This window comes from Cetorhinus maximus, chromosome 4 (assembly GCF_964194155.1).
Source record: "Cetorhinus maximus chromosome 4, sCetMax3.hap1.1, whole genome shotgun sequence".
Lineage (NCBI taxonomy): Eukaryota > Metazoa > Chordata > Chondrichthyes > Lamniformes > Cetorhinidae > Cetorhinus > Cetorhinus maximus.
Genome location: NC_135882.1, coordinates 178,510,178 through 178,537,396, shown reverse-complemented (window position 1 = coordinate 178,537,396; position 27,219 = coordinate 178,510,178). Strand labels below are relative to the sequence as shown.

Here is a 27,219-nt window from a genome sequence, read left to right as displayed (position 1 = left end):
TTTCCAGAGCCCGAGAAGTCACAGTCCAGAGTGTTTCCTTCATAGCAGAGTTCAAATTGGATGAGTTTCTGGTTGAAGACAACCACGTGAAAATGTTTGAAACGAATAGCACTGCAACGCAATGGTCTTTCTGTGCTTTGGCTGCTTGGCAGGCGTTGATCGAAGACCTTTGAAAATCAAGCAGGCTTCATTTGGTTGAGAGATGGTGACCAACTGCTTGCTTAGCAGGGCTAAGCCCTTCCCAGTTGATGTTAAAACAGCAGCCTGTCTGTGAGACCAAAGGAGTAATGTTAAAACTGTCCAAAAGGCCAGAGGCTTGGGTCATGTGACATGGCCCATTAATGGTTAATTGCAGCTAACAAACAATTTCTGTGCTTCTGGCCAGAATTCCATTGTCCCCTCAATGATCCCCTTTTGAAATGGACCTGGACAGCCCCAGGTGTGAGATGAGTCTGTTGGCAGCACTGCATGCATAACGTGTTTTGATCTCTCTCTTTTGTGGTAGTTCAGTTTGGGGGGGAAGCCACTTCGTCTGCACACCCTCTGCTTTCGTCGGTTACAAGGGGTCTGTACACTGAGGAGTGAGAATCCACAGGCCGAAAGAGGAATTCTTTTGTTCTTGTAACTCATAATGGTAGCTCCTGGAACAAAGGGCCAGAGAAATGTTATGATATGAAATGTTACACTTTACTGTTATGAGCAGTCTGGATTACTTTGTTCTTTTCCAGGTTTCTGCTGTTCTCCACACTCCCTCGAGGTGAGCAGTACCTAAGATGCAAAGGCTGCCTCTGCGCTGCTTCAGTTCTCTGCTGCCGGGGAGTGAGACCGTTCTGCTGACCCGTCTCAGCCTGAACTGCATTCTCCGCTTCCTCCACCAGACCTGCCGCCCAGCTGCCGTCTGCCTGTCGAGGAGCCCGGGTGCCATGTACACGGCTCGCTACCACGCCTGCAAGCCGCACATCTGGGCCGCGTATCCGGAGCACTTCCCTCATCTGTACCAGGGGAGACAGAATGGGCATAAGCCTCATCATCATCACCACCACCACCACCATCACCATCGCACCAAGAAGAAGACCTGGAACTTCATCCACGAGAAGATGAGCTATGACACTTTCTTCACCATGAAGAGGCTGATTGACCGATCGAGGACCGTGGGGGAGGTGTTGCGCTGGGTGACACAGAATCCTGGCAAAATCTCCTACAATCATTACCCCATTGCCTTGCAGAAAATTGGCCAGATCCTGCAGCAGCTGCCTGGAGGATCCACTGGCGAGACGTACCACAGCCAGATGTTGGAGCTAGAGGACTTCCAGACGCTCTGCGACTCTATTGTGAGTGACTGCTCCAAGTTCGACAACTTCAGCATCGTGAATTGTCTGTACGCTGTCGCCGCCTTGGGTAAGAAACAGCCTCAATTCTGTCTTTTCCATCCAATCCCCATTCAGGGTAATTGAAAGCTGCATGCTGGGTGGAATTTGATATGTTTCTGTCCTCAGTCACATGGGGACTGTCCTGCGTAAAGCTGCCATTTCTGTGAAACGTTTTGTAGATAGTGTATGCAAAGACTCCAGCCCTAAAGAGGAACTGTGAGGGACTTATATTCAGACATGAGTACTGTGAACAGGGAACATTTCCCCTGGCTGGGGTTCACAATTTAAAATCCCCACTGAGGGAGAAGAGAGGTTAGGAGAAATTCCTTTACTCAGCTGTTAGAGCATGGAATGCTTTGCCACAATGGTTGAGGCAGAGATCTGGGGAAACTGGATGGTTTTCAAAGCGGGAAGTGCAGGCCTGTGGGGAGAGACTGTGGCAGTCACATTAGTTTCGGACTGGCGTAGTACAGAGCTGGTACAGAAACAATGGTTTGAATGGCCTCCTCTGCTATAAGAATATAAGACCATAAGAAAAAGGAGCAGGAGTAGACCATACTGTGCCTGGGGCTTGCTCCACCATTCAGTACAACCATGCCTGATCATCGGCCTTAATTCCACTTTCCTGCCCGCACCTCATATCCCTTAATTCCCTTAGAGACAGATTTTTGTCTCTCCCGGCCTTAACTGTATTCACAATGGAGCATCCACAATCCTCTTGGGTGGAGAATTCCAAAAACTCACAACCCTTTGAGTGAAGAAATTTCTCCTTACCTCAGTCTTAAATGATCGACCTCTTATCCTGAGACTTGTGCCCCCATGTTCTCGATTCCCCAGCCAAGGGAAACAATCTCTGTATCTACCCTTTCGGAATCTTGGATGTTTCAATGAAATCACCTCTCATTCTTCTGAATTCCAAAGAGTATTGGACCAATTTACTTAGCTTCTCATCGTAGGACAACCATCTCATTTCAGGAACCGATCTAGTGAACCTTTGCTGTACTGCCTCCAATGCAAGTATAATCCTTCCTTACGTATGGAGACCAAAACTGCACACAGTATTCCAGGTGTGGTTTCACTAAGACCTTGTACAATTGTAGCAAGACCTCCTTATTCTTGTACCCCATCCCCCTTGCAATAAAGGCCAAAATACCATCTGCCTTCCTAATTGCTTGCTGTGCCTGCATGCTAACTTTTTGTGTTCCTGTACAAGTACACCCAAGTCCCTCAGAACATCAACATTTACAAGTTCCACAGCTTTGAAAAATATTTTGCCCTTCTATTCTTGCAACCCATATGAATAACCTCACACTTACCTGCATGATACTCCATCTGCCACCTTGTTGCCAACTAACTTAACCTGTTTATATCTCTTTAGAGCCTCTTCGTGTCTTCACAACTTAAATTCTCAACTATAATAAATACAAAAAGTGCTGGAAAAGCTCAGCAGGTCTGGCAGCATCTGTGGAGAGAAAAACAGAGATGATGTTTCGAGTTCAATAAGACTCTTCTTCGGAACTGTTCCTCAGTTCTCTCTCCACAGATGCTGCCAGACCAGCTGAGTTTTTCCAGCATTTTCTATTTTTGTTTCTGATTTCTAGCTTCCGCAGTATTTTGTTTTTATTACATTCTCACCCAGCTTTGTATTGTCAGCAAAGTTAAATACATTACTCTCGGTTTGTTCATCTAAGTTATTAATATAGATTATTGATAGCTGAGGCCCCAGCAGTGATCCTTGTGGCACTCCCACTAATCACAACCCCCAACTCCATCAGCCCTTATCTTGTGTATTAACCTTTTGTCTGGCCCTTTATTAAATACCTTTTAGAAATCCATCTACTGGTTCCCCTTTACCTATCCTACTCATTACATCCTTAAAAAAGCTAATAAATTTGTCAAATAGGATTTCTCTTTAGTAAAACCATGTTGACTTGTTCTAATCATACTATGCTTTTCTAAGTGCATTGTTAAGACTTTCTTAATAAATTCCAGCATTTTCCCCAACAACAGATATTAGGCTAACTGACCTGTAGTTCACTGTTTTCTCTCTCCCTCCTTTTTTGAATAGTGGTGTAGCATTTGCTAACTTCCAATCTGTTGGGTCCATTCCAGAATCTAGGGAATTTTGGAAAATCATGTCCAGTGTATCTACTATCTCTGCATTTCTGTCTTTTAGAACTCTAGGACATGTAAGCCATTAGGTCCTGGGAATTTGTCAGATTTTAGTTCCTTAATTTTCTCCAGTACTTTTTCTCTGCTGATATTAATTACTTTAAATTCCGCAATCCTTTTAGCCCCTTGATTACCCTCTATTTCTAGTGTGTAACTTGTGTCTCCTACCGTAACACAAAATGTTTGTTCAATGCCTCTGTCATTTTCTGATTCCCCGTAATAATTTCTCCTGTTTCTGCTTCTTGGGGACCAATGTTTAACTACTCTGTTCCTTTTTATATGCTTATAAAAGCTCTTACAATCTGTTTTTGCATTCCTGACTACTTGACTTTCTATTTTTCCCCTTCTGTCAAATTTTTGGTAGCCCTTTGCTGTTTTCTAAAACACTCCCAATCCCCAGGCTTAATATTATTCTTTGCAACATTATAAGCCTCTTTTAATCTAATACTGTCTTTAACCTCCTTAGTAAGCCACTTGCTGAAGTTTTGTTTTTTTAATTGAACGTATTTTTGTTGAACATTTTGAATTGTTTCTTTAAATGGTTCCCACTGTTTATTTACTACCATACCTTTTAGTCTAGTTACCCAGTCAACCATAGCCAATTCACCCCTCATACCTGTTGGCTTTGTTTAAGATTCTTGTTTGGGACTAGGGTATGTCGCTTTCAAACTAATCTTTTACTATGACATTACTGATTAACTTTTCTCATTTGCAATGCGAGATATAAAATAGCTAGTGTATTATTCCAGGATACGGTCACAAAAGTATTCTATAAACCCATCTTCCAGGCCACTTTTGCCAATTTGATCGGCGGAGTCTATATGAAGATTAAAGTCTGCCAAAATTATTACATTGCCTTTATTACAGGCTGCAATAATTTCTTCCTTAAAGCTCTGTCCAACAGCATAACTACTGTTAGGAGGCCTATAAACTACTCCCACCAGCCTTTTCTAACCCTTGCTATTCCTAACCTCCACCCACACTGATTCTATTTCCTGACCTTCTGTGTCAAGATCTTTTCTCAGTAATGTCCTTATATCATTCTTTACTTTCAGGTCTGCCCCTCCTTTTCTATTGTTTGTCTTTTCGAATTGCCTTATGTCCTGGAATATTAATTTCTCAACCTTGGTCACCTTGTAAACCATGCCTCTGTAATGGTGATTAGGTCTAAACCATTTATCTTTAATTGTGCCACTAGTTCATCTGTCTTATTGAGAACACTTTGAGCAAACAGATAAAGAATCTTTAATTTAATTTTTTTACTACTATTTGTAAGGACCTTATTTGCTGATGTATTACAATCGTTCGTACCCCTTCCTGTACCATTCTGTTTGTCTTTACCAAAATCGCTACACTGCTCTGTTGCCTGACTTTCCTCTTCAGATTTCTAAATTTCCCTTCACTTGAACCCACTGCCTCTTCTAGTTTAAAGCATGTAGCCTATATAATGGACTGCAGCATTTCAAGAAGGCATTTCACCATCACCTTCTCAAGGGCAATTAGGGATGGGCAATAAATGCTAGCACCCCATGAATGAATAATAAAGAAGACCTATAGATATATAAGTCTGGATGGGAGAGATGATGGCATAGTGATAATGTCACTAGACTTACAATCCAAAGACCCAGGCTAATTGTTATGATGTGGCAGATGATTTGTGCTATGCGGACCAAATCCATGAGGGAAACTTGGTCGCACTAGCACAACGGTTTTGCAATTTGTATTTATTACAAGATGTGTGCACTGAATTCAGAAGTAACAAGTTCACCAAGACCTTTAGAGATTTTAAAAATTAAATTAAAATATTTATTAACAAAATAAAAGATTTCAAGCACATACATAAACTACAATTACTGCAATAATAACTTCTAAAATTTCTAATGAACCTGACCCTCAGTTACACTCCCTTTAAGGCAACGGTCCAAAAATAGATTTTAGATTTTAAACAGATGCAGCAAGTTAACACACTACCCTGGACAATGGAATTCCAAATGGCTTTTCCCCAACTTCAGCTTCATAAGACAGCAGACTTATGCACAAATGCTGGAGGCTTCATTAAGGCTATTTCACACACTCCTGTAGGATCTTACCTGGCCTTCTCCTGACACATAGCCTTTCATTCTCCTTTATGTATGTTTCTTTCTTTTAATATGTAAATTCTATTGTTCCAAACATCTTTGAAACTGTATCTCCCTCATAATATAAAAACTTCCATGTCACTATATATTGTCAGTCACCTTTGGGGAAAAATAAACACATTCCTTAGCCTTGCTTATCTGGCTAGTTCAAAACAGACTGAGATCCCTTTGAAATCCAAAACCCCCTTCTTTTATCTAAAAATGCAAATTCCCTTCATACCTTACATGCTAAGCCAGCATCCATGTTTACTCATTAGCATGTCAAGCACCAAGCTTCTTTTGATGGGCAGAGGGATCTGGGTGTACAGGTCCACAGGTCACTGAAAGTGGCAACGCAGGTGGATAAGGTAGTCAGGAAGGCATATGGCATGCTTGCCTTCATTGGCAAGGGTATTGAGTATAAAAGCTGGGAAGTCATGCTGCAGCTGTATAGAACCTTGGTTAGGCCACACTTGGAATATTGCGTGCAATTCTGGTCGCCACATTACCAGAAGGATATGGAGGCATTGGAGAGGGTGCAAAGGAGGTTTGCCAGGATGCTGTCTGGTCTGGAGGTTATTAGCTATGAGGAGAGGTTGGAGAAACTCGGATTGTTCTCACTAGAGCGACGGAGATTGAGGGGCGACTTGATAGAAGTTTACAAAATTATGAGTGGCATGAACAGAGTAGATAGTCAGAAGCTTTTTCCCAGGGTAGAAGAGTCAATTACTAGGGGACATAGATTTAAGGTGAGAGGAGAAAACTATGGAGGAGATGTGCAGGGCAAGTTTTTTACACAGAGGGTAGTGAGTGTCTGGAATTCGCTGCCAGAGGAGGTGGTGGAAGCAGGTACGATAGTGGTGTTTAAGAGGCAGCTTGACAAATACATGAATAGGATGGGAATAGAGGGATACGGACCCGGAAGTGCAAAATGTTTTAGTTGACGGGCAACATGATGGGCGCAGGCTTGGAGGGCCAAAGGGCCTGTTCCTGTACTGTACTTTTCTTTGTTCTTTGTTCTTTTGATGAGTTAAAGCTTGCAGTTTGCTTGACTACAAATGTAATTAAATCACATATAGACAGATCTAACCATACTTACCCCCATAAACCTACATCACAATAGACCAGAAAAATATTATGAAAATTATTATACTTTCATGACACTAATGTCCTTGGAACATGGGTTCAAATCCCACCACCACAGCAGCTGGTGGAGTTTTAATTCAATTAATAGAATCTGGAATTGAAAGCTAGTCTCAGTATTGGTGGCCATGAAACTATCAACGATTGTTGTAAAAACCCATCTGGTTCGCTAATGTCCTTTAGGGAAGGAAATCTGCCGTCCTCACCTGGTCTGGCCTACATGTGACTCCAGACCCACAGCAATGTGGTTGACTCTTAACTGCCTCTGAAATGGCCGAGAAAGCCACTCAGTTCAAGGGCAATTAGGGATAGGCAACAAATGCTGACCTTGACAGCGACACCCACATCCCAAAAGATAAAGAAGTTACATCAAATAACATAAATTTTATATAATACTTCCTGTCTCAGCAGTATCTGAAGGTGCATCACATACAATCAATTGAGGTTCCGGAACTTGTTTTTTGGGGGCACACAACAAATAGGAGCAAGAGTCAACCATTCGGGCTCTTGATCCTGCTCCGTCCATTCAGTCAGGTCATGCTGATCTGATCGTGGCCTCAACCCCACTTTCCTGCCCATCCCCTATAACCCTCAAACCCCTCGTAGATCAAAAACCTGTCTAACTCAGCCTTGAATATATTCAATGACCCAGATTCCACTGCTCACTGGGGTAGAAGATTACAGAGGTACACAACCCTCCGAGAGAAGAAATTCCTCCTTATCTCCACCTTAAATGGGAGGCCCCTTATTCTAAAACTGTGTCCTCTAGTTCCAGATTCCCCCACAAAGGGAAACATCCTTTCAGCATCCACCCTGTCAAGCCCCCTGAGAATCTTTTATGTTTGAACAAAATCACCTCTCCTCCCTCTGAACTCCAATGGGTAGAGGCACAACTTGCTCAACCTTCTTCCTTATAAGACAACCCCTTCACCCCAGAAATCAGCCGTGTGCTGCCTTTGAACTGCTTCCAATGCAAGTGTGTCCCTTCTCAAATTAGGAGATCAAAAGTGTACACAGTGTACAAAAGGCCATTAATCCTTACAGTTGTAGCAAGACTTCCTTACTTTTATACTCCATTCCCATGCAATAAAGGCCAACGAATGTTGCCTTCCTAGTTATTTGCTTTACCTACATGCTAACTTTCTGTGATTCATGTAGGACTCCTAGATCCCTCTGTACTATAGCATTTTGCAGTCTGTCTCTCTATTTAAATGATATTCTGCTTCTCTATTCTTCCTACCAAAGTGGACAACATTATACTCCACCTGACAAATTTTTGTCCATTAACTTAACGTATCTATATCCCTTTGCAGGTTCTTGGCTTCCCTCACTGTAACTTGCTTTCCTACCTATTTTTGCATCATCAGAAAATTTGGCTACAATACAGTTTGTCCCTTCATCCAACTCATTTTTTTTTTCTAATATTCTTCATAGAATGTGGGTGTCGTTGGTTCGGCCAGCATTTATTGCCCAACCCTAACTACCCTTGAGGAGGTGGTAGTGAGCTGCTGCCTTCTTGAACAGCTGCAGTTCATGTTGTGTAGGTACACCCACAGTGCTCTTCGGAAGGGAGTTTCAGGGTTTTGACCCACCAACAGTGAAGGAAGGGTGATATGGTGTTGGCTTGTAGGGGAGCTTGCAGGTGGTGGTGTTCCCATGTATCTGCTGCCCTTGTCCTTCTAGGTGGTAGAAGAGATGGGTTTGGAAGGACGAGCCTGGGTGAGTTGCTGCAGTACATCTTGTAGATGGTACACACACTGCTACTACTGTGCGTCGGTGGTGGAGGGAGTGAATATTTGTGGATAGGGCCAATCAAGGGGGCTGCTTTGTCCTGGATGGTGTCAAGCTTGTTGAGTCATTAATACAGATCATAAATAGTTGATGACAGGCTGGCAACCTGCTCCAGGAAAAACTAGCCACAGAAACAGACACGAGCACATGCTTTGTCTGCCTCATGTATCACTAGATGCGGAAAGCTCCCAGGTCTAAATATTCAAAGCCCCAGCACTGATCCTTGCAGCACTCCACTAGTTACAGTTTGTCAACCTGAAAATGATCCATTTGTCCTGACTGTTTCCTGTAGGTAGCCAGACCTCTATTCATGCTAATTAATAACACCAACATAATGAGCTTTCATCTTGTAACACGCTACATCTACTGGTTCCCTTTTATTCATCCTGCTTGTTACGTCCTCAAAGAACTTGAATGAAATTGCAAACGATAGCATCTGTGAAGCCTTGGAATGAGAGCAAATTGAGTGAGATAGGCATCGGGGATGAGGGGCTTGAGTTATGATGAGAGATGAGGGGGATTGCGTGACACTCCAATCTTGCAGCCTCACTTGTATGGCTATTCTTCAGCCTTGGGTGTGACTTCATAGCAGGGTTTACAAACTCCAGGCCCTCTATTTGTGTTGGTTGTTGTAAAAGCAATCTGAGACTAACCCTGCTGACCACCAGACCTTCACTTTATCATCACTTCAGAGCAGGGGTGGGGAATCTGAGGCACGTGGGCTGGATCCGGCCCGTTGCTCAATTTCATCCAGCCTGCAGCAAGATTTCCAAAAATGTAGACCTACGACAGCAGTGCCTTCCAAATAGCATTTATTATCATCGCTATGACTTTGCTTTGGATAAAAGCGTCAACTAAATTACAATGCTAATATTTAACAAGATAATATTCAAATTCAGCCATTGCATTAAAACAGCAGGTGAGTTAAACATTTCTGTATTTCTCTCTTTTTAAAAAAAAAATTAAATTATGTTGATTTTTATGTGTGTGTGTGGGGCCCAGGACTGATTTTCTCTTTGTGTGAATGGCCCGTGATAAGAAAAGGGTTCCCCGCCCCTGCTTTAAAACCTGAAAGTAGCCAGAGAATAATTTGTTTTTGGCCCTTGTTCTATGTCAATCAAATTTTCCTTCTCTTTGGGCTGCCAGGTCTTCCCAGTGATTCCAAGATTGTCCAGGTCCTGGAGGAGGAATCCCGAATCCGCCTCTCTCAGTTCAATCAGAAAGACATCTCCATGGTTTTTAGCAGCATCATGAAGCTACACCCGTCCACCGAGCACCCATTGGTTGAAAGCTGTCTCGCTGGCCTCGAGAAGAACATTGAGAAGGAGCGTCACCCCCAGACTCTCTTCCTTTTGCTGTCCTACTATAAACTGAAGGCACAAGTGCTGCAATCTGACGGTTACAGCAGTGATCAGCTTCTCAACAACCGGAAGATCCTGCGATTAGTGAAGCACACACTGGGGCACGTCACCAACGTGAGGGACCATGAGATGACTCTGCTGGATGAGATGTTGGCCACATGTTGCCGGGAGACCAGTAATAAGTCACTGGAGCTGATCTTCAGCTCTCAACTCTTCTATGAGAACAGGCAGGAAAAGTTCATCAGCATCTTGGCAGGTAGGGTGCTGATAGGCTTCAGCTCATCAGTGTATCGTAACTTGAGTATTGCTGGAAAAAGACATTTTGTCAAAGCTTTTCACTTTGCACTCATCAGGACAATGGCTGGAATACCAATATCAGGGGAAGCAACAACTGAACGGTTACTAAACAAAATAAGTGATAGCCATTCGCTGGTTCATCCTCATGGCAATGCCTTGACCAATCAGAGTCAAGCTGCCTGGTTTAAATTTCAAACAATGCTTGGCAGTGAACTGTCTGTCACCATTAACTGGTGCATTCTCCATGGCAATGCCTTTACCAATCAGAGTCCACTTGCCAACCAATCAGCACTCTCTTATACAGTATAAAGTTGTTGCTTCCCCAATACCAATACATCGGTATTCTTGCAATTGTCCTGATGAGTACAAGATGAAAAGCTCTGACAAAATGTCTTTTTTTCAGCAAGACTCAAGTTCTTTCGACCAAACAGCTTAATTGTATCATAACTGGTAAAAAAAAATGGAAATCTCTTAAGCCAGTGCTGCACTGTAACTGGTAAAATACACATAGCATTTAATTCAGCACTGAGGCCCACCTTGTTGACCTTCCATTAGTGACCCATGATCTTGTATGACTGCATCGAACTGCCCCTTAAATTACACTGTAGAGTGAGTGCCCCCCCTACCAACCCAGTGACCATTCCACATATCCATCACTGTTTCTGCCCTTTTCTTGCCCTTGCTGATATTCTGATTTTACCCGATCACTTGAACCACATCAGTAACAAATCTATCAGGCTTTTCTGCCTTTCCATCCCTGTGTCAGGGGTTCAGTTCTACTATTATTGGTCGCCCTCTGTGAGCTCACTCCATGCCTGACCCAAGGCAGAGAGCATCAGAAGGCTAGCCAGTTCTAAAGGGCTTTGCAGCTGGCCTTGGTTATGTCTTTTCATGACTTCAATGCTCATAACCTTCTCAGCAGAGGTCGCAGCATGAGATCAGGTGTGGGAGCCTGTTTATCCCACTGCCTATCCCAAGGCTGCTGAAGCTGCTATGCCTCACCCCAAGCCATTGAGCAAACAAGGATTTCCAGCCTCTTATGTGCAGATCTTTCTTTCTACTTTAGAGGAACTCCCAAAGAAAGTGGACAGCATCACCCCCTACACCATGGCACTCATTGCAAAGTATATTGCTCGTCATCGACTGCGTGAGACCAAGCTTCTGGACACAATTGCAGAGTTCCTCATCAAAAAGGGTGAATACTTGGACAGTAAGGTAATTGCTTGCAGCTTTTTTTTATTCACTCATGGGATGTGGGCTTCGCTGGCTGGGACAGCATTTATTGCCCATCCCTAATTGCCCTTGAGAAGGTGGTGGTGAGCTGCCTTCTTGAACAGCTGCAGTCCATGTGATGTAGGTACACCCACAGTGCTGTTAGGAAGGGAGTTCCAGGATTTTGGCCCAGTGACAGTGAAGGAACGGCGATATATTTCCAAGTCAGGGTGGTCAGTGACTTGGAGGGGAACTTCCAGGTGTTGGTGTTCCCATCTATCTGCTGCCCTTGTCCTTCTAGATGGCAGTGGTCATGGGTTTGGAAGGTGCTGTCTAAGGGATAGTTAATTCCTACAATACATCTTGTAAATGGTACACACTGCTGCTACTGCGTTTCAGTGATGAAGGGAGTGAATGTTTGTGGATGTGGTGCCAATCAAACAGACCGCTTTGTCCTGGACGGTGTCAAGCTTCTTGAGTGTTGTGGGAGCTGCACTCATCCAGGCCAGTGGGCAGTATTCATCACACTCCTGACATGTGGCTTGTAGATAGTGGACAGACTTTGGGGAATCAGGAGGTGAGTTACTTGCCACAGGATTCCTAGCCTCTGACCTGCTCTTGTAACAACAGTATTTATATGGCTATTCCAGTTCAGTTTCTGGTCAATGGTAAACCCCCAGGATGTTGATAGTGGGGGATTCAGTGATGGTAATGCCATTGAGCATCAAGGGGCAATAGTTAGATTCTCTCTTGTTGGAGATGGTCATTGCCTGACACTTGTGTGGCGCACATGTCACTTGCCACTTGTTAGCCCAAGCCTGAATATTGTCTAGGTGTTGCTGCATTTGAACATGGACTGCTTCAGCATTTGAGGAGTCGCGAATGGTGCTGAATATTGTGCAATCATCAGTGAACATCCCCACTTCTGACCTTATGATGGAAGGAAAGTCATTGATGAAGCAGCTGAAGATGGTTGGGCCGAGGACAATACCCTGAGGAACTCCTACAGTGATGTCTTGGAGCTGAGATAATTGACCTCCAATAACCACAACCATCTTCCTTTGTGCTAGGTATGAATCCAACCAGCAGAGAATTTTCCCCCTGATTCCCATTGACTCCAGTTTTGCTAGGGCTCCTTGATGCCACACTCGGTCAAATGCGGCCTTGATGTCAAGGGCAGTCACTCTCACCTCACATTGGGAGTTCGGCCCTTTTGTCCATGTTTGAACCAAGGCTGTAATGTGGTCAGGAGCTGAGTGGCCCTGGCGGAAACCAAACTGGGCGTCACTGAGCAGAGTATTGCTAAGCAAGTGCCGCTTAATAGCACTGTTGATGACCCCTTCCATTACTTTACTGATGATCGAGAGCAGATTGATGGGGTGGTAATTGACCAGGTTAGATTTGTCCTGTATTTTGTGTAGGACATAACTAGGCAATTTTCCACATAACTGGGTGTTATGTGTTATGCCAGTGTTGTAGCTGTACTGAAACAGCTTGGCTAGGGGCGCAACAAGTCTGGAGCACAAGTCTTCAGTGCTATTGCTGGAATATTGTCCAGGCCCATAGCCTTTGCAGTAGCCAGTGCCTTCAGCCATTTCTTGATATCACCTGGAGGAGGACGAGATGGGTCATCCACTCGGCTTCAGCCTTATCTTTTGCACTGATGTGCTGGACTCCCCCATCATTGAGGATGGGAATATTTGTGGAGTCTCCTCCCCCGATGAATTGTTTACTTGTCCACCCCCTTTATGACTGGATGTGGCAAGACTGCAGAGCATAGATCTGATTTCTTGGTTGTGGGATCGCTTAGCCCTGTCTATCAGTTGCTGCGTATGCTGTTTGGTACACAAGTAGCCTGTGCTATAGCTTCACCAGGTTGACACCTCATTTTTAGGTATGCCTGGTGCTGCCCTCCTGCACTCTTCATTGAACCAGGGTTGATCCCTTGGCTCGATGATAATGATAGAGTAGGGGAGATGCCGGGCCATGAGGTTACAGATTATGTTCGACTACAGTTCTGCTGCTGCTGATGGCCCACAGCACCTCATGGATGCCCAGTCTTGAGTTGCTAGATCTGTTTGAAATCTATCCCATTTAGCACGGTGGTAGTGCCACACAACATGATGGAGGGTATCCTCAATGTGAAGGCCTGACTTGGTCTCCACGATGGTTACTCCTACCGATACTGTCATGGACTGCTGCATCTGAGACAGGCATGTTGGTGAGGATGAGGTCAAGTATGTTTTTCCCTCTTGTTGGTTCCCTCACCACCTGCCGCAGACCCAGTCTAGCATCTATGTCCTTTAGGACTCAGCCAGCCTGGTCAGTAGTGGTGCTACCAAGCTACCCTTGGTGATGGACATTGAAGTCCCCACCCAGAGTACATTCTGGGCTCTTGCCACCCTTAGTGCTTCCTCCAAGTGGTGTTCAACATGGCGGAGCACTGATTCATCAGCTGAGAGAGGGTTAGGGTTAGCAGGAGGTTTGCTTGCCCATGTTTGACCTGATGCCATGAGACTTCATCCGGTCTGGAGTCAATGTTTGCATATTTTATAGTAACCAAGATCAGGAAAGAAGGCCCCTAGAGTAATTGATTCAAAAGGTTTAATTTAAAGGGATAAGCCATGGCAGGAGAGCTCAAAGCCGTGGTGTGCTCCTCGTGCTCCATGTGGGAAGCCGGGGACATTTCCAGTGCCCAGGACCAGCATGTGTGCAGGAAGTGTGTCCAGCTGCAGCTCCTGGAAGCTCGGGTTTCAGAGCTGGAACGGCGGCTGGGGACACTATGGAGCATCCGCGAGTCTGAGAGCATCGTGGATAGCACGTTCAGAAAGGTGGTCACACCGCAGCTGAAGGGACTTGAAGAAGGAAGGGAATGGGTGACCACCATGCAGTCCAAGGGAAACAGGCAGGTAGTTCAGGAGTCCCCTGGGGTCCCGCTCGCAAATCGGTATTCCGTTTTGGAGGCTGATGAGGGCGGTTGTTCCTCCAGGGAGTGCGGACAGAGCCAAGCTCCGGGCACCACAAGCAGCCTGTCTGTACAGGAGGGGAGGAAGGGAGGAAGAGCAATAGTAATAGGGGATTCTATAGTCAGGGGAACAGATAGGCGCTACTGTGGCCATCAACGTGACTCCAGGATGGTGTGTTGCCTCCCTGGTGCCAGGGCCCGGGATGTCACTGAACGGCTGTAGGGCATCCTGAAGGGGGAGGGTAATAAGGCAGAGGTCATGGTACATGTTGCTACCAATGACATAAGTAGAAAGAGGGATGAGGTCTTGCATCAAGAATTCAGGGAGTTAGGCAGTAGACTAAAAAGCAAGACCTCTCGGGTTGTAATCTCTGGATTACTCCCAGTGCCACGTGCTAGTGAGCTCAGAAATAGGAGAATAGCGCAGATAAATATGTGGCTAAAGAGTTGGTGCAGGAGGGAGGGTTTTAGATTCCTGGATCACTGGGACTGTTTCTGGGGAAGGTGGGACCTATACAAGTGGGACGGTCTACATCTGAACCAGAGCTGAACTAACATCCTTGTGGGCGGGTTTGTTAGTGCTGTTGGGAGAAGTTTAAACTAATTCGGCAGGGGGAGGGGACACAGAATGTTAGCAGAATAGGGAACCATTAATACAGCAAAACAATCAAGTTAGAGGGAGTACAGCTGCATTAAGTTTCAAGGGAGTAAGGCAAGGCTGGATGGCCTCTACTTTAATGCCAGAAATATTACAGGTCAAACGGATGAGTTAAGGGTGAGGATTGACACGTGGAATTGTGATATAGTAGCCATCACTGAGTCATGGTTGAGGGAAGGGCAGGATTGGCAGCTCAACATTCCGGGATATAGAATCTTCAGGCGAGACAGGGGAGGGGGTAAAAGAGGAGGGGGCGTTGCATTGTTAGTTGAGGAGTCAGTTACTGCAGTAAGGAGAGATGATATCTTGGAGGGGGCATCGAATGAAGCTTTGTGGGTAGAGCTTAGGAATAAAAAAGGGGCAGCCACATTGTTAGGTGTTTATTATAGACCCCCATATAGTCAGCGGGAAATTAAGGAGCAAATATGTGCACAATTTGTGGAGGTGTGTAAAAACAATAACAATAGGGTAATTATATTAGGTGATTTCAACTTTCCCAACATTAATTAGGATAGACATAGTGTTAAGGGCTTGGATGGAGTGGATTTCTTGAAATGTGTGCAGGAAAATTTTTTAGGTCAATATGTAGAGGGTCCAACAAAGGACGGCGCATTGCTGGACCTAATTCTGGGGAATGAAGCCGGACAGGTGGCTGAGGTGGTGGTGTGATAGCGACCAAAATATGGTACAGTTTAAGTTTGTTATGGACAAATAAAGAGACAAATTGCAAAAAAAATGTTTTGGATTGGGGGAGAGTGGATTTTAGTAAAATAAGGCAGGATCTGGCCAAGGTAGACTGGGAACAGCTACTTGTGGGGAAATCTACAGAGGAGCAGTGGGGGGTGTTCAAAAAGGAAATGGGGAGGGTACAGGTTCAACATGTTCCCTCTAGGGTGATAGGAAGGAGTAACAAGCCCAGAGAACCATGGATGACCAGAGATATTCAGGATACGATGAGAAGGAAAAGAGAGGCTTTTAGCAGGTACAAGAGAAGCAAATCAGCGGAGGCATTAGTGGAATACAGAAAGTGCAGGGTGGAGCTTAAGAAAGCAATTAGGAGAGCAAAGAGGGGATATGAGAAAGCTCTGGCTGGTAAAAGTAGGGAAAATCCCAAGATATTCTATAAGTATATCAATGGGAAGAGGATAACCAGGGAAAGAGTAGGGCCCACAAGGGACCAAAGGGGGTAATCTATGGGTGGAGCCAGAGGACATCGTTGGAGAGTTGAATGAATACTTCACATCCATCTTCATCCAAGAGAATGAGAATGAAGGCATTGAACTCGGGGAGAGAGAATGCGAGGTTCTTAAGCAAATTGATATAGGGAGTGACAAGGTATTGGAGGTGTTGGCAGGCTTAAAAGTGGATAAATCTCCAGGTCCAGATGATTTGTGTCCCAGACTGCTGAGGGAGACGAGGGAGGAGATCGCAGGGGCTCTGACCCAAATTTTTAATTCCTCTCTGGCCACGGGGGAGGTACCAGAGGACTGGAGAACAGCTAATGTAGTTCCACTATTTAAGAAGGGTTGTAGATATAAGCCAGGGAACTACAGGCCAGTGAGTCTCACGTCAGTGGTAGGGAAACTATTGGAGAAAATTCTGAAGGAGAGTATCTATCTCCACTTGGAGAGGCAAGGTTTGATCAGGGATAGTCAGCATGGCTTTGTCAGAGGGAGGTCATGCCTAACAAATTTGATTGAATTTTTTGAGGAGGTGACCAGGTGTGTAGATGAGGGTAGTGCAGTTGATGTAGTTTATATGGATTTCAGCAAAGCCTTTGACATGGTCCCACATGGGAGACTTATAAAGAAGGCAAATGCACATGGGGTACAGGGTAATTTGATAAGGTGGATTCAAAATTGGCTTAATTGTAGGAGACAGAGGATGATGACAGAAGGATGCTTTAGTGACTGGAAGCCAGTGTCCAGTGGCGTACCACAGGGATCTGTGCTGGGTCCCCTATTATTTGTCATTTATATAAATGACATAGTTGACTATGTGGGGGGTAGGATGAGTAAGTTTGCAGATGAGACAAAGATTGGCCGGGTGGTTAACAGTGAAGTTGAGTGTCTTGGGCTACAGGAAGATATAGATGGGATGGTCAAATGGGCAGATAAGTAGCAGATGGAATTTAACCCTGAAAAGTGTGAGGTGATACACTTTGGAAGGAGTAATTTGACAAGGAAGTATTCAATGAACGGCATGGCACTAGGAAGTTCTGAGGAGCAAAGTGACCTTGGCGTGTGTGTCCCTCGATCTCTGAAGGCAGAGGGGCATGTTAGTGGGGTGGTGAAAAAGGCATACGGGACACTTGCCTTTATCAGTTGAGGCATAGATTACAAAAGTAGGGAGGTCATGTTGGATTTGTATAGAACCTTAGTGAGGCCACAGCTGGAGTACTGTGTGCAGTTTTGGTCGCCACATTATAGCAAGGATGTGATTGCACTGGAGGGGGTGCAGAGGAGATTCACCAGGATGTTGCCTGGGATGAAACATTTAAACTATGAAGAGAGGTTGGATAGACTTGGATTGTTTTCGTTGGAGCAGAGAAGTCTGAGGGGCGATGAGGTGTGCAAGATTATGAGGAGGGTGGTTAGGGAGCAGCTGTTGCCCTTAGTTGAAGGGTCAGTCACGCAGGAACATAAGTTCAAGGTGAGGGGCAGGAAGTTTAGGGGGGATGTGAGGAAAAACTTTTTTACCCAGAGGGTGGTGACGGTTTGGAATGCGCTGCCTGGGAGGGTGGTGAAGGCGGGTTGCCTCACATCCATTAAAAAGTACCCGGATGAGCACTTGGCACGTCATAACATTCAAGGCTATGGGCCAAGTGCTGGTAAATGGGATTAGGTAGGTAGGTCAGGTATCTCTCTCGTGTCGGCGCAGACTCGATGGGCCGAAGTGCCTCTTCTGCACTCTGTGATTCTGTGAATGTTGAGAACACCCTCCCGACTGTATACCACTGTACCGCCCCCTCTGCTGGGCCTGTCCTGCCAGTGGGACAGGACTTACCCAGGGATGGTGATGGTGGTGTCTGGGACATTATCTGTAAGGCATGGTTCTGTGCGAATGACTATGTTGCTTGACTAGCCTGTGAGACAGCTCTCCCCATTTCGGCACAAGCCCCCAGGGTCAACAGGGCTGAGTTTGCCGTTCTCTTCTCCGATGCCCCGATCGATGCCGGGTGGCCTGTCTAGTTTCACCCTTTTTTTGAGACATTGTAGTGGTTTGATCCAGCTGAATGGCTTGCTAGGCCATTTAGGAGTCAACCACATTGCTGTGGGTCTGGAGTCACATGTAGGCCGGACCAGGTAAGGACGGCAGGTTTCCTTCCCTAAAGGACATTAGTGAACCAGATGGGTTTTTACAATTGACAATAGTTTCATGGTCATTAGACTTTTAATCCCAGATTTTTATTGTTCTTATTGCCGTGGTGGGATTTGGACCCAGGTCCTCAGGGCATTACCCTGGGTCTCTAGATTACTAGTCCAGCGACAATACCATCGCCCCCCCCCGCTTCTTTAATATAACAGAATACACCCTCTGGAGCTTTGCAGTTTGGCGGGTTGTGGTCAATATTGATTGAAGGGATTTGGAGAAAAATGAAACAATAACTTGCATTCATGTAGTACCTTTAACAAAATATTATCCCAAGGCACTTTATAGAAGCCTTATTATGCAAAGTTTGGCACCTGTTTGTATAAAGCAATGTTCAGATGTCTAAAGCTTGGTCAAAAAGAGTAAGGAACGTCTTCGAGGAGAGAGAATTGAAGTGGTTTCGGGAGAAAGCTATCCAGACTGCAGGGCCTTGACAGCTGAAGGTGCTGCCGGCAATGCTGAAGCGATTAAAATCAGGGATGCTCAAGAAGCCAGAGTTAGAGGAGTGGAGATATCATGGAGGGTTCTGAGGCTGGAGGATATTACAGAGGTGGGGAGGGCAAGACCATGGAAGAATTTGAACACAAGGATAAGAATTTTAAAATCAATATGTTGCATAACCAGGAGCCGGTGTAGGTCAGTGAGCACAGGGCTGAGCACGGGGACTTGGTGCAAGTTAGGCTACAGACACCAGGGTTTTGGATGGCCTCAAGTTTCCAGTAGATAGAATATGGGAGTTTGCCCAAGAGTGTGTTGGAATTGTTCAGTCTAGCAGCTTAGACGTGAGTTTCAGCAGCAGATCATCTGAGGTAGGGATAGAGTCAGGAGGTGTTACAGAGGAAATAGGTGACCTTAGTGATGGAGAGAGGATATGGTGAGAAGCTCATCTCACAGCCTAATAGGACACCAAGGTTGGGAACAGTCTGATTCAGCCTCAGTTGCCAAAGAGAGGGATAGAGTCACTGCCTAGGGAATGGAGTTTGTAGCAGACCTGAAGACAATGGCTTTGGTCTTCCCAATATCTAATTGGAGGAGGTTTCTGCACATCCAGTGCTGGTTGCTTAACAAGTAGCCTGACACTTGAGAGATAATGGAAAGTTTGAGGGAGATGGTGGTGAGGTCGAGCTGAGTGTCATCACCTCGTGTGGAAACTGAAGCTACATTTTTAGATGACGTCACTGAGAGGCAGCGCGTAAAGTGGAAATAGGTGACCAAGGATAGATCAACTGGAAACACTATTGAAGAGTACAGGAGGGTGACCCCACGGAGGGATCCGGAGATAGGGAGGGTGACCCCACAGAGGGATCCGGAGATAGGGAGGGTGACCCCATGGGGGGATCAGGAGATAGGGAGGGTGACCCCACGGAGGGATCCGGAGATAGGGAGGGTGACCCCACAGAGGGATCCGGAGATAGGGAGGGTGACCCCACAGAGGGATCCGGAGATAGGGAGGGTGACCCCATGGGGGGATCAGGAGATAGGGAGGGTGACCCCACGGAGGGATCCGGAGATAGGGAGGGTGACCCCACGGAGGGATCCGGAGATAGGGAGGGTGACCCCACAGAGGGATCCGGAGATAGGGAGGGTGACCCCATGGGGGGATCAGGAGATAGGGAGGGTGACCCCACGGAGGGATCCGGAGATAGGGAGGGTGACCCCACAGAGGGATCCGGAGATAGGGAGGGTGACCCCATGGGGGGATCAGGAGATAGGGAGGGTGACCCCACGGAGGGATCCGGAGATAGGGAGGGTGACTCCATGGAGGGATCCGGAGATAGGGAGGGTGACCCCACAGAGGGATCCGGAGATAGGGAGGGTGACCCCATGGGGGGATCAGGAGATAGGGAGGGTGACCCCACGGAGGGATCCGGAGATAGGGAGGGTGACTCCATGGAGGGATCCGGAGATAGGGAGGGTGACTCCATGGAGTGATCCGGAGATAGGGAGGGTGACCCCACGGAGGGATCCGGAGATAGGGAGGGTGACTCCATGGAGGGATCCGGAGATAGGGAGGGTGACCCCACGGAGGGATCCGGAGATAGGGAGGGTGACTCCACGGAGGGATCCGGAGATAGGGAGGGTGACCCCACGGAGGGATCCGGAGATAGGGAGGGTGACTCCACGGAGGGATCCGGAGATAGGGAGGGTGACCCCACGGAGGGATCCGGAGATAGGGAGGGTGACTCCACGGAGGGATTCGGAGATAGGGAGGGTGACCCCACGGAGGGATCCGGAGTTAGGGAGGGTGACTCCATGGAGTGATCCGGAGATAGGGAGGGAGACCCCACGGAGGGATCGAGAGATAGGGAGGGTGACCCCACGGAGGGATCCGGAGATAGGGAGGGTGATCCCACGGAGGGATCCGGAGATAGGGAGGGTGATCCCACGGAGGGATCCGGAGATAGGGAGGGTGATCCCACGGAGGGATCCGGAGATAGGGAGGGTGATCCCACGGAGGGATCCGGCGACAGCATGTGTCTATTTAAAGGGGGTCTCGGGGTTTGTGTAAATATACACTGGAATTATATAAAGGAGGTCCTTAGTAGGGTTAATATTTACAGGGGGTTTCAGGGAGTGAGAGAAGATTTGCAGGGAGTTTCAAGGAGTGTGAAATAGAGGTTTAGCCTGTGGGTGTGTCTTAATTAGATTAAAGCCATCTACTCTGGGCGCTTTGATGCGTACTAGTTTTGATATAAGAACATAAAAACCAGGAGCAGGAGTAGATAATTCAGCCCCTCGAGCCTGCCCCGCCATTCAATACGATCATGGCTGATCTCATTTCAGCCTCAACTCCAATTTCCCGCCCTCTCCCCATAACCTTTCAACCCGTTACTAATTAAAACTCTGTCTATCTCCTCCTTAAATTTATTCGGTGTCCCGGCATCCACTGCGCTCTGAGGTAGTGAATTCCACAGATTCACGACCCTTTGAGAAAAGTGATTCCTCCTCATCTCTGATTTAAATCTACCACCCCTTAGCCTAAAACTATGACCTCTCGTTCTAGAATGCCCCACGAGGGGAAACATCCGCTCCACGTCTACTTTGTCCATCCCCTTTAGCATCTTATATACCTCAATTAGATCTCTTCTCATCCTTCTAAACTCTAGCGAGTATAGGCCTAAACTGCTCAATCTCTCCTCATAAGACAAGCCCCGCATCTCTGGAATCAATCTAGTGAACCTCCTCTGAACCGCCTCCAATACAACTATATCCTTCCTCAAGTAAGGGGACCAAAACTGTGCACAGTACTCCAGGTGCGGTCTCACCAATGCCTTGTACAGATGCAACAACACTTCCCTATTTTTATACTCTATTCCTTTAGCAATAAATGCCAAAATTCCATTTGCCTTCCTTATGACCTGCCTTACCTGCTTTCAGCGATTCATACATGAGGACTCCCAGATCCCTCTGCACTGAAGCACTGTGAAGTTTCTCTCCATTTAAATAATAAGTCGCCCTTTATTCTTATGACCAAAATGGTTAACCTCACACTTATCCACGTTAAACTCCATCTGCCAAATTTTGGCCCATTCACCTAACCTGTCCTTATCCATTTGTAAATTTCTTATTTCCTCATTGCAACTTACTTTCCCACCTATTTTGGTGTCATCTGCAAATTTAGCTATAGTACCTTCTATCCCTGAATCCAAGTCATTATATAGATTGTAAATAGTTGTGGCCCAAGGACCGAACCCTGTGGCACCCCACTAGTTACAGCTTGCCATCCAGAAAAAGACCCACTTATCCCGACTCTCTGCTTTCTGTTGGTTAGCCAATCCTCTATCCAAGCTAATATATTACCCCTAACTCCATGTGATCTTATCTTGTGTATTAATCTTTTGTGCAGCACCTAATCAAAGGTCTTCTGGAAGTCCAGATATACTACATCTACAGGATCCCCATTATCCACTTTGCTTGTCACATCTTCAAAGAACTCTAGCAAATTAGTCAAACATGATTTACTCTTCATAAAACCATGCTGACTCTGTTGGATTATATTTTGATTTTCCAAATGCCCCATTACTACTTCTTTAATAATGGATTCCAACAATTTCCCAACGACAGACGTTAAACTAACTGGTCTATAGTTTCCTACTTTCTGTCTCTGCCTTCTCCCCCTCCCCCCACCTTTCTGAATATATTAGCATTTTTCCAATCCACTGGAACCTTTCCAGAATCCAGGGAATTTTGGAATATTTTAGCCAATGCATCTACTATCTCCACTGCCACTTCCTTTAAGACCCTGGGATGTAGGCCATCAGGTCCTGGGGACTTGTCACCCGTTAATGCCATTAGTTTGCTCAGTACTTTTTCTCTAGTGATGGTGATTGTTCTGAGTTCCTCCTTCTCTACATCCTCGCACTACCTGCTACTATTGGGGTGGTACTAGTGTCCTCCACTGTGAAAACTGAGGCAAAGTATTGATTAAGCGTCTCTGCCATTTCTGCGTTCCCCATTATTAACTCCCCAGTTTCATCCTCCAAAGGACCAACATTCACTTTAGCTACTCTCTTTCCTTTTATATACTTGTAGAAGCTTTTGCTATCAGTTTTTACATTTTGTGCTAGTTTTCTTTCATAATTTACCTTTGCTCTTTTTATTATTATTTTAGTAACCCTTTGTTGATCTTTAAAAGTTTCCCAATCTTCCAGCCTGCCACTGACCTTTGCAATTTGGTATGCCTTAGTATTTGCCTTTAAGTTATCTTTAACTTCCTTGCTTAGCCATGGATGCTCTTTCCCCCTCTTACCATCTTCCTCATTGGAATATATTTTACTTGGGAGGAATTGAATATCTCCTTAAATATCTGCCACTGTTCATCAACTGTCCTACCTTGTAGTTTTCCTGCCCAGTCCTTTCGGGCCAAATCTGCCCTCATACCCATGTAGTGACCTTTGTTTAACTCCAGAACACTAGTGTAGGACTCAAGCTTCACGCTCTCAAACTGAATTTGAAATTCTATCATGCTATGATCATTCTTCCATAGAGGATCCTTTACTATGAGATCATTAATTAATCCCATCTCATTATACAAAACCAAATCCAGAATAGCCTGCTTCCTGGTTGGTTCCACAACATATTGCTCCAAGAAACAATCTCTAATACACTCTATGAACTCTCCCTCAAGGCTACCCTTGCCAATTTGATTAGTCCGGTCTATATGCATATTAAAATAACCTATGATTATTGCCGTGCCTTTCTTACATATCTTTCTTGATATGTATTTGCATTTTAATGGAAATTAGTTTGGAAATTTGTTAAAAGTTATGATAGTAGTAATTTGTAGTCATGTATTTTAACCTGTGTAAATTAATAAAATGTTTCATTTAGTTCAATGTAAAACCTCGAGAATTGATGGTCTGAGTCCTGAATTTAGAGTTGTATCTCAAACATAACACCTAAAATTATAGGTTATGACAGTTGTTTAAAGTTTCCCTCTGGGATTTTTAAATAACTCAGCTGTACCAACAGCATCGGTTATAACAAGGGGGTCTCTGGGAGTCTGTGAAGATTTACAGGGGGTCTCTGGTAGTGTGTGACAATTTACAGGGGATCCCCAGGAGTGTATTCATTAGAGTTCAGAAGAATGAGGACCTCATTGAAACGTATAAAATTCTGACTGCGATGGACTGACTGGATGCAGGAATGATGTTTTCTCTGGCTGGGGAGTCTAGAACAAAGGGTCACAGTCTCAGGACACAGGGTAGGCCATTTAGGACTGAGATGAGGAGAAACTTCTTCACTCAGAGGGTGGTGAACCTGTGGCATTCTCTACCACAGAAAGTTGTGGAAGCCAGATCACTGAATATATTTAAGAAGAATATAGATGGACTCTAAAGGCATCAAGGGGTATGGGGAGAACGTGGGAGTATGGCGTTAAGATAGAGGATCAGCCATGATCATATTGAATGGCGGAGCAGGCTCGAAGGGCCGAATGACCTACTCCTTCTATTTTCTATGTTTCTATATTTATAAGGAGTTCCTGGGAGTGCAATTATACACAGGGACTGACTCTGATGTTGTCATTTAACAGCCTGATGTGGGCATTGAACCTGGGACATTATGTCTGTAAGATATAACACATACTGCTCCCAGCTGTGGACTGATGGCAGTGATGCCTGGGCATTTCTTATGGTTGTTGCAAGTTTGAAACCATGTATGACAGTGACTATGACAATTAACTTGGGGCTGTTTCATGTTGCAGGTAATTCAGAAGCTCGTCTTCCCGTTCAGTCGCATGGACTACAAACCTTCCAATGAAGCCAAGTTCTTTGAAAAGCTGGAATCAGTGCTGGAGATCAAAGCCATGAACTCACCCCTGGCCACAGTCAATATCTTCATGTCCATGTTCCAACTGGGACACTTCCCAGGGGCTATACTCGACCGAGTCTTCTCCACCGCTTTCATCAACAATGTGATGAGTATGAGACCCTTTGTAACCCCTGTAGGATCATGGGGATGAGGTCATACTCAGGGTGGTAGTGGGAAAGGGGCAGTTAACAAACTATAGGGCGGATTTTGGAAAATTGCATGCTCTCAAAGCACTGAGGTGTGGTTACTCAACACCATGCCAACAGCCAAAAACCAGTTAACTCAACAATCTCACTCCATTTAGACTCCATGACTGATTGCACCTCATCCCTCGTCAGTACCACCCCACTTAAGAGTCCTTGTCTATTCTGTCATGGACTCACCACCACCTTCTCAAGGGGAATTATGGTGGGCAACAAATTGTGACCAAGCCAGCAACACCCACACCTGTGAAAGAATGAAAGAAACTTCTTTCTCCTTGCACTAATTCAGCTCCCCTGGAGTCCGGGCATCATCATTCTGCTGTGAACTTGAATTCATTGATTCGTGATCCCCAGATTGGGGAACTTTGAATTTCTTCCCCCATCTCCTCTGGATCACTCTGGGGTCCTGAGAGTAACTGTCTAACCCCCTCACTCTGGAGTCCTGAGAGTAACTGTCTAACCCCCTCACTCTGGCGTCCTGAGAGTAACTGTCTAACCCCCTCACTCTGGAGTCCTGAGAGTAACTGTGTAACTCCCTCACTCTGGGGCCCTGAGAGTAACTGTAACCCCCTCACTCTGGGGTCCTGAGAGTAACTGTCTAACCCCCTCACTCTGGGGTCCTGCGAGTAACTGTCTAACCCCCTCACTCTGGGGCCCTGAGAGTAACTGTAACCCCCTCATTCTGGGGTCCTGAGCGTAACTGTATAACCCCCTCACTCTGGAGTCCTGAGAGTAACTGTCTAACCCCCTCACTCTGGAGTCCTGAGAGTAACTGTAACCCCCTCATTCTGGGGTCCTGAGCGTAACTGTATAACCCACTCACTCGAGGGTCCCGAGTGGAACTCCAGTTGTTTGTAGCATTCTCTTTGTTTTTTCAGACAGTCCGTATGGGTTGATTGTTCGCCGATACCTGTCATTACTTGATGCTGCGGTTGAACTGGAACACCGTGACTACAAGGGTCCTCGGCTGGAGGACAGGTATAAAGTGATGATGTTTGACCGTGTGCTGACTGCAGATGAAGTCAACAGGAAGTACAGGTCAGTGCTCGCTCTGAACTCCACTGGGAACATGATACTTTCCAGAACTTTAATTATTAACGAATCATTATACTACCATACTTAGGCATTTCTGCACTCTCTCTCTCTCAGAAAACCAACATGAGGAAAACAACATACTTGTCGGATGTTGTGTTTATGGATTTTAAGGAAGCGTTTGAGAAAATACCACATGATAGGCTGATTAACAAAATTATGACTCAAGGAATAGGGTGGTAGACAATGGCGTTCTCCAAGGGTTAGCGCTAGGATCGTTGCTTTTTGATATAAAGATGACTTGGATATTGGAATACAAAGTAAAATTTCAAAATTTGCCAATGATACCAAACTTGGAAGAGTAGCAAACAATGATGGTGATATCAGTCAACTGCAACAGGATATAGATTGGCTAGCAGAATGGGTAGACAAGTGGCAGATGGAATTTAATACAGAGAAATGTGAAGTGATGCATTCGGCAGAAGGGATGGGAAGATGCAACATAGATTTAATGGTATGGTTCTAAAGAGTGTGCGGGGACAGAGGGACCCTGGGTGGGGTTGGTTTCACGCACATAGGTTTTTGAAGACGGGAGGCATTATTGAGAAGGCCAAGCATATGGGACCTTGGGTTTTTTAAGTAGAGGTAGAGAGTCTTCTCCTTTTTAAGCTTTCCCTTGGGATCGAGGAATACTTGCCTGCACTCTGGTTCAATGGGTTCAAGATGACTGGTAAGCCCAATGCACGAAATGCAGACCCTGGCACATGTGGGAGAGGTGGTACTTGAAGGGTTGGGTAGATGGGTTGTTTGGAAGTTTGTGCGCTTCCTCCAACCCCTCCACTTTGCCTTTGCCTCTGCTTATTTCCAACGAATTCTTTCAATGTGTTCGGTGCTTTCTTGGATGAGCCTTCTCCATTTTTAATGGTCACAAGTCAGGGACTCCCATGAGTCAGTAGGAATGTTTGACCTCTTCAGGGATGCTTTAAGGCCATCGCTAAAGCTTTCCCGCTGTCATCCTGGGAGTCTCCTGCTGCAAATTCCAAGTAAAGTAGTTGAATATTACTGAAAAAAAGAGACATGCTGTCTAAGCTTTTTGTCTTGCACTCATCAGGACAGATCGCAAGATTACGAACAGTAAAGGGAACAACAATTTATACTGCATGAGAAGAGAGTGCTGATTGGTTGGTAAGCAGACTCTGATTGGTAGAGGTGTT

General features: G+C 45.5%; 1 protein-coding gene across 5 annotated transcripts in view; it reads left to right on the top strand.

Annotated features, from left to right (window-relative positions):
* Nucleotides 1–734: 734 nt before the first annotated feature.
* fastk (Fas-activated serine/threonine kinase) overlaps nt 735–27,219 on the top strand; it is a 59,357-nt gene continuing 32,872 nt past the window's right edge. For all 5 annotated transcript variants that reach the window (XM_078541218.1, XM_078541216.1, XM_078541217.1 and 2 more), the window contains exons 1-5: nt 735–1,398; nt 9,740–10,210; nt 11,318–11,466; nt 24,664–24,880; nt 25,852–26,011. In XM_078541218.1, the coding sequence (XP_078397344.1) occupies nt 774–1,398; nt 9,740–10,210; nt 11,318–11,466; nt 24,664–24,880; nt 25,852–26,011 (1,622 nt within the window). In that variant the 5' untranslated portion in view covers nt 735–773. The remainder of the gene's footprint in view (nt 1,399–9,739; nt 10,211–11,317; nt 11,467–24,663; nt 24,881–25,851; nt 26,012–27,219) is intronic.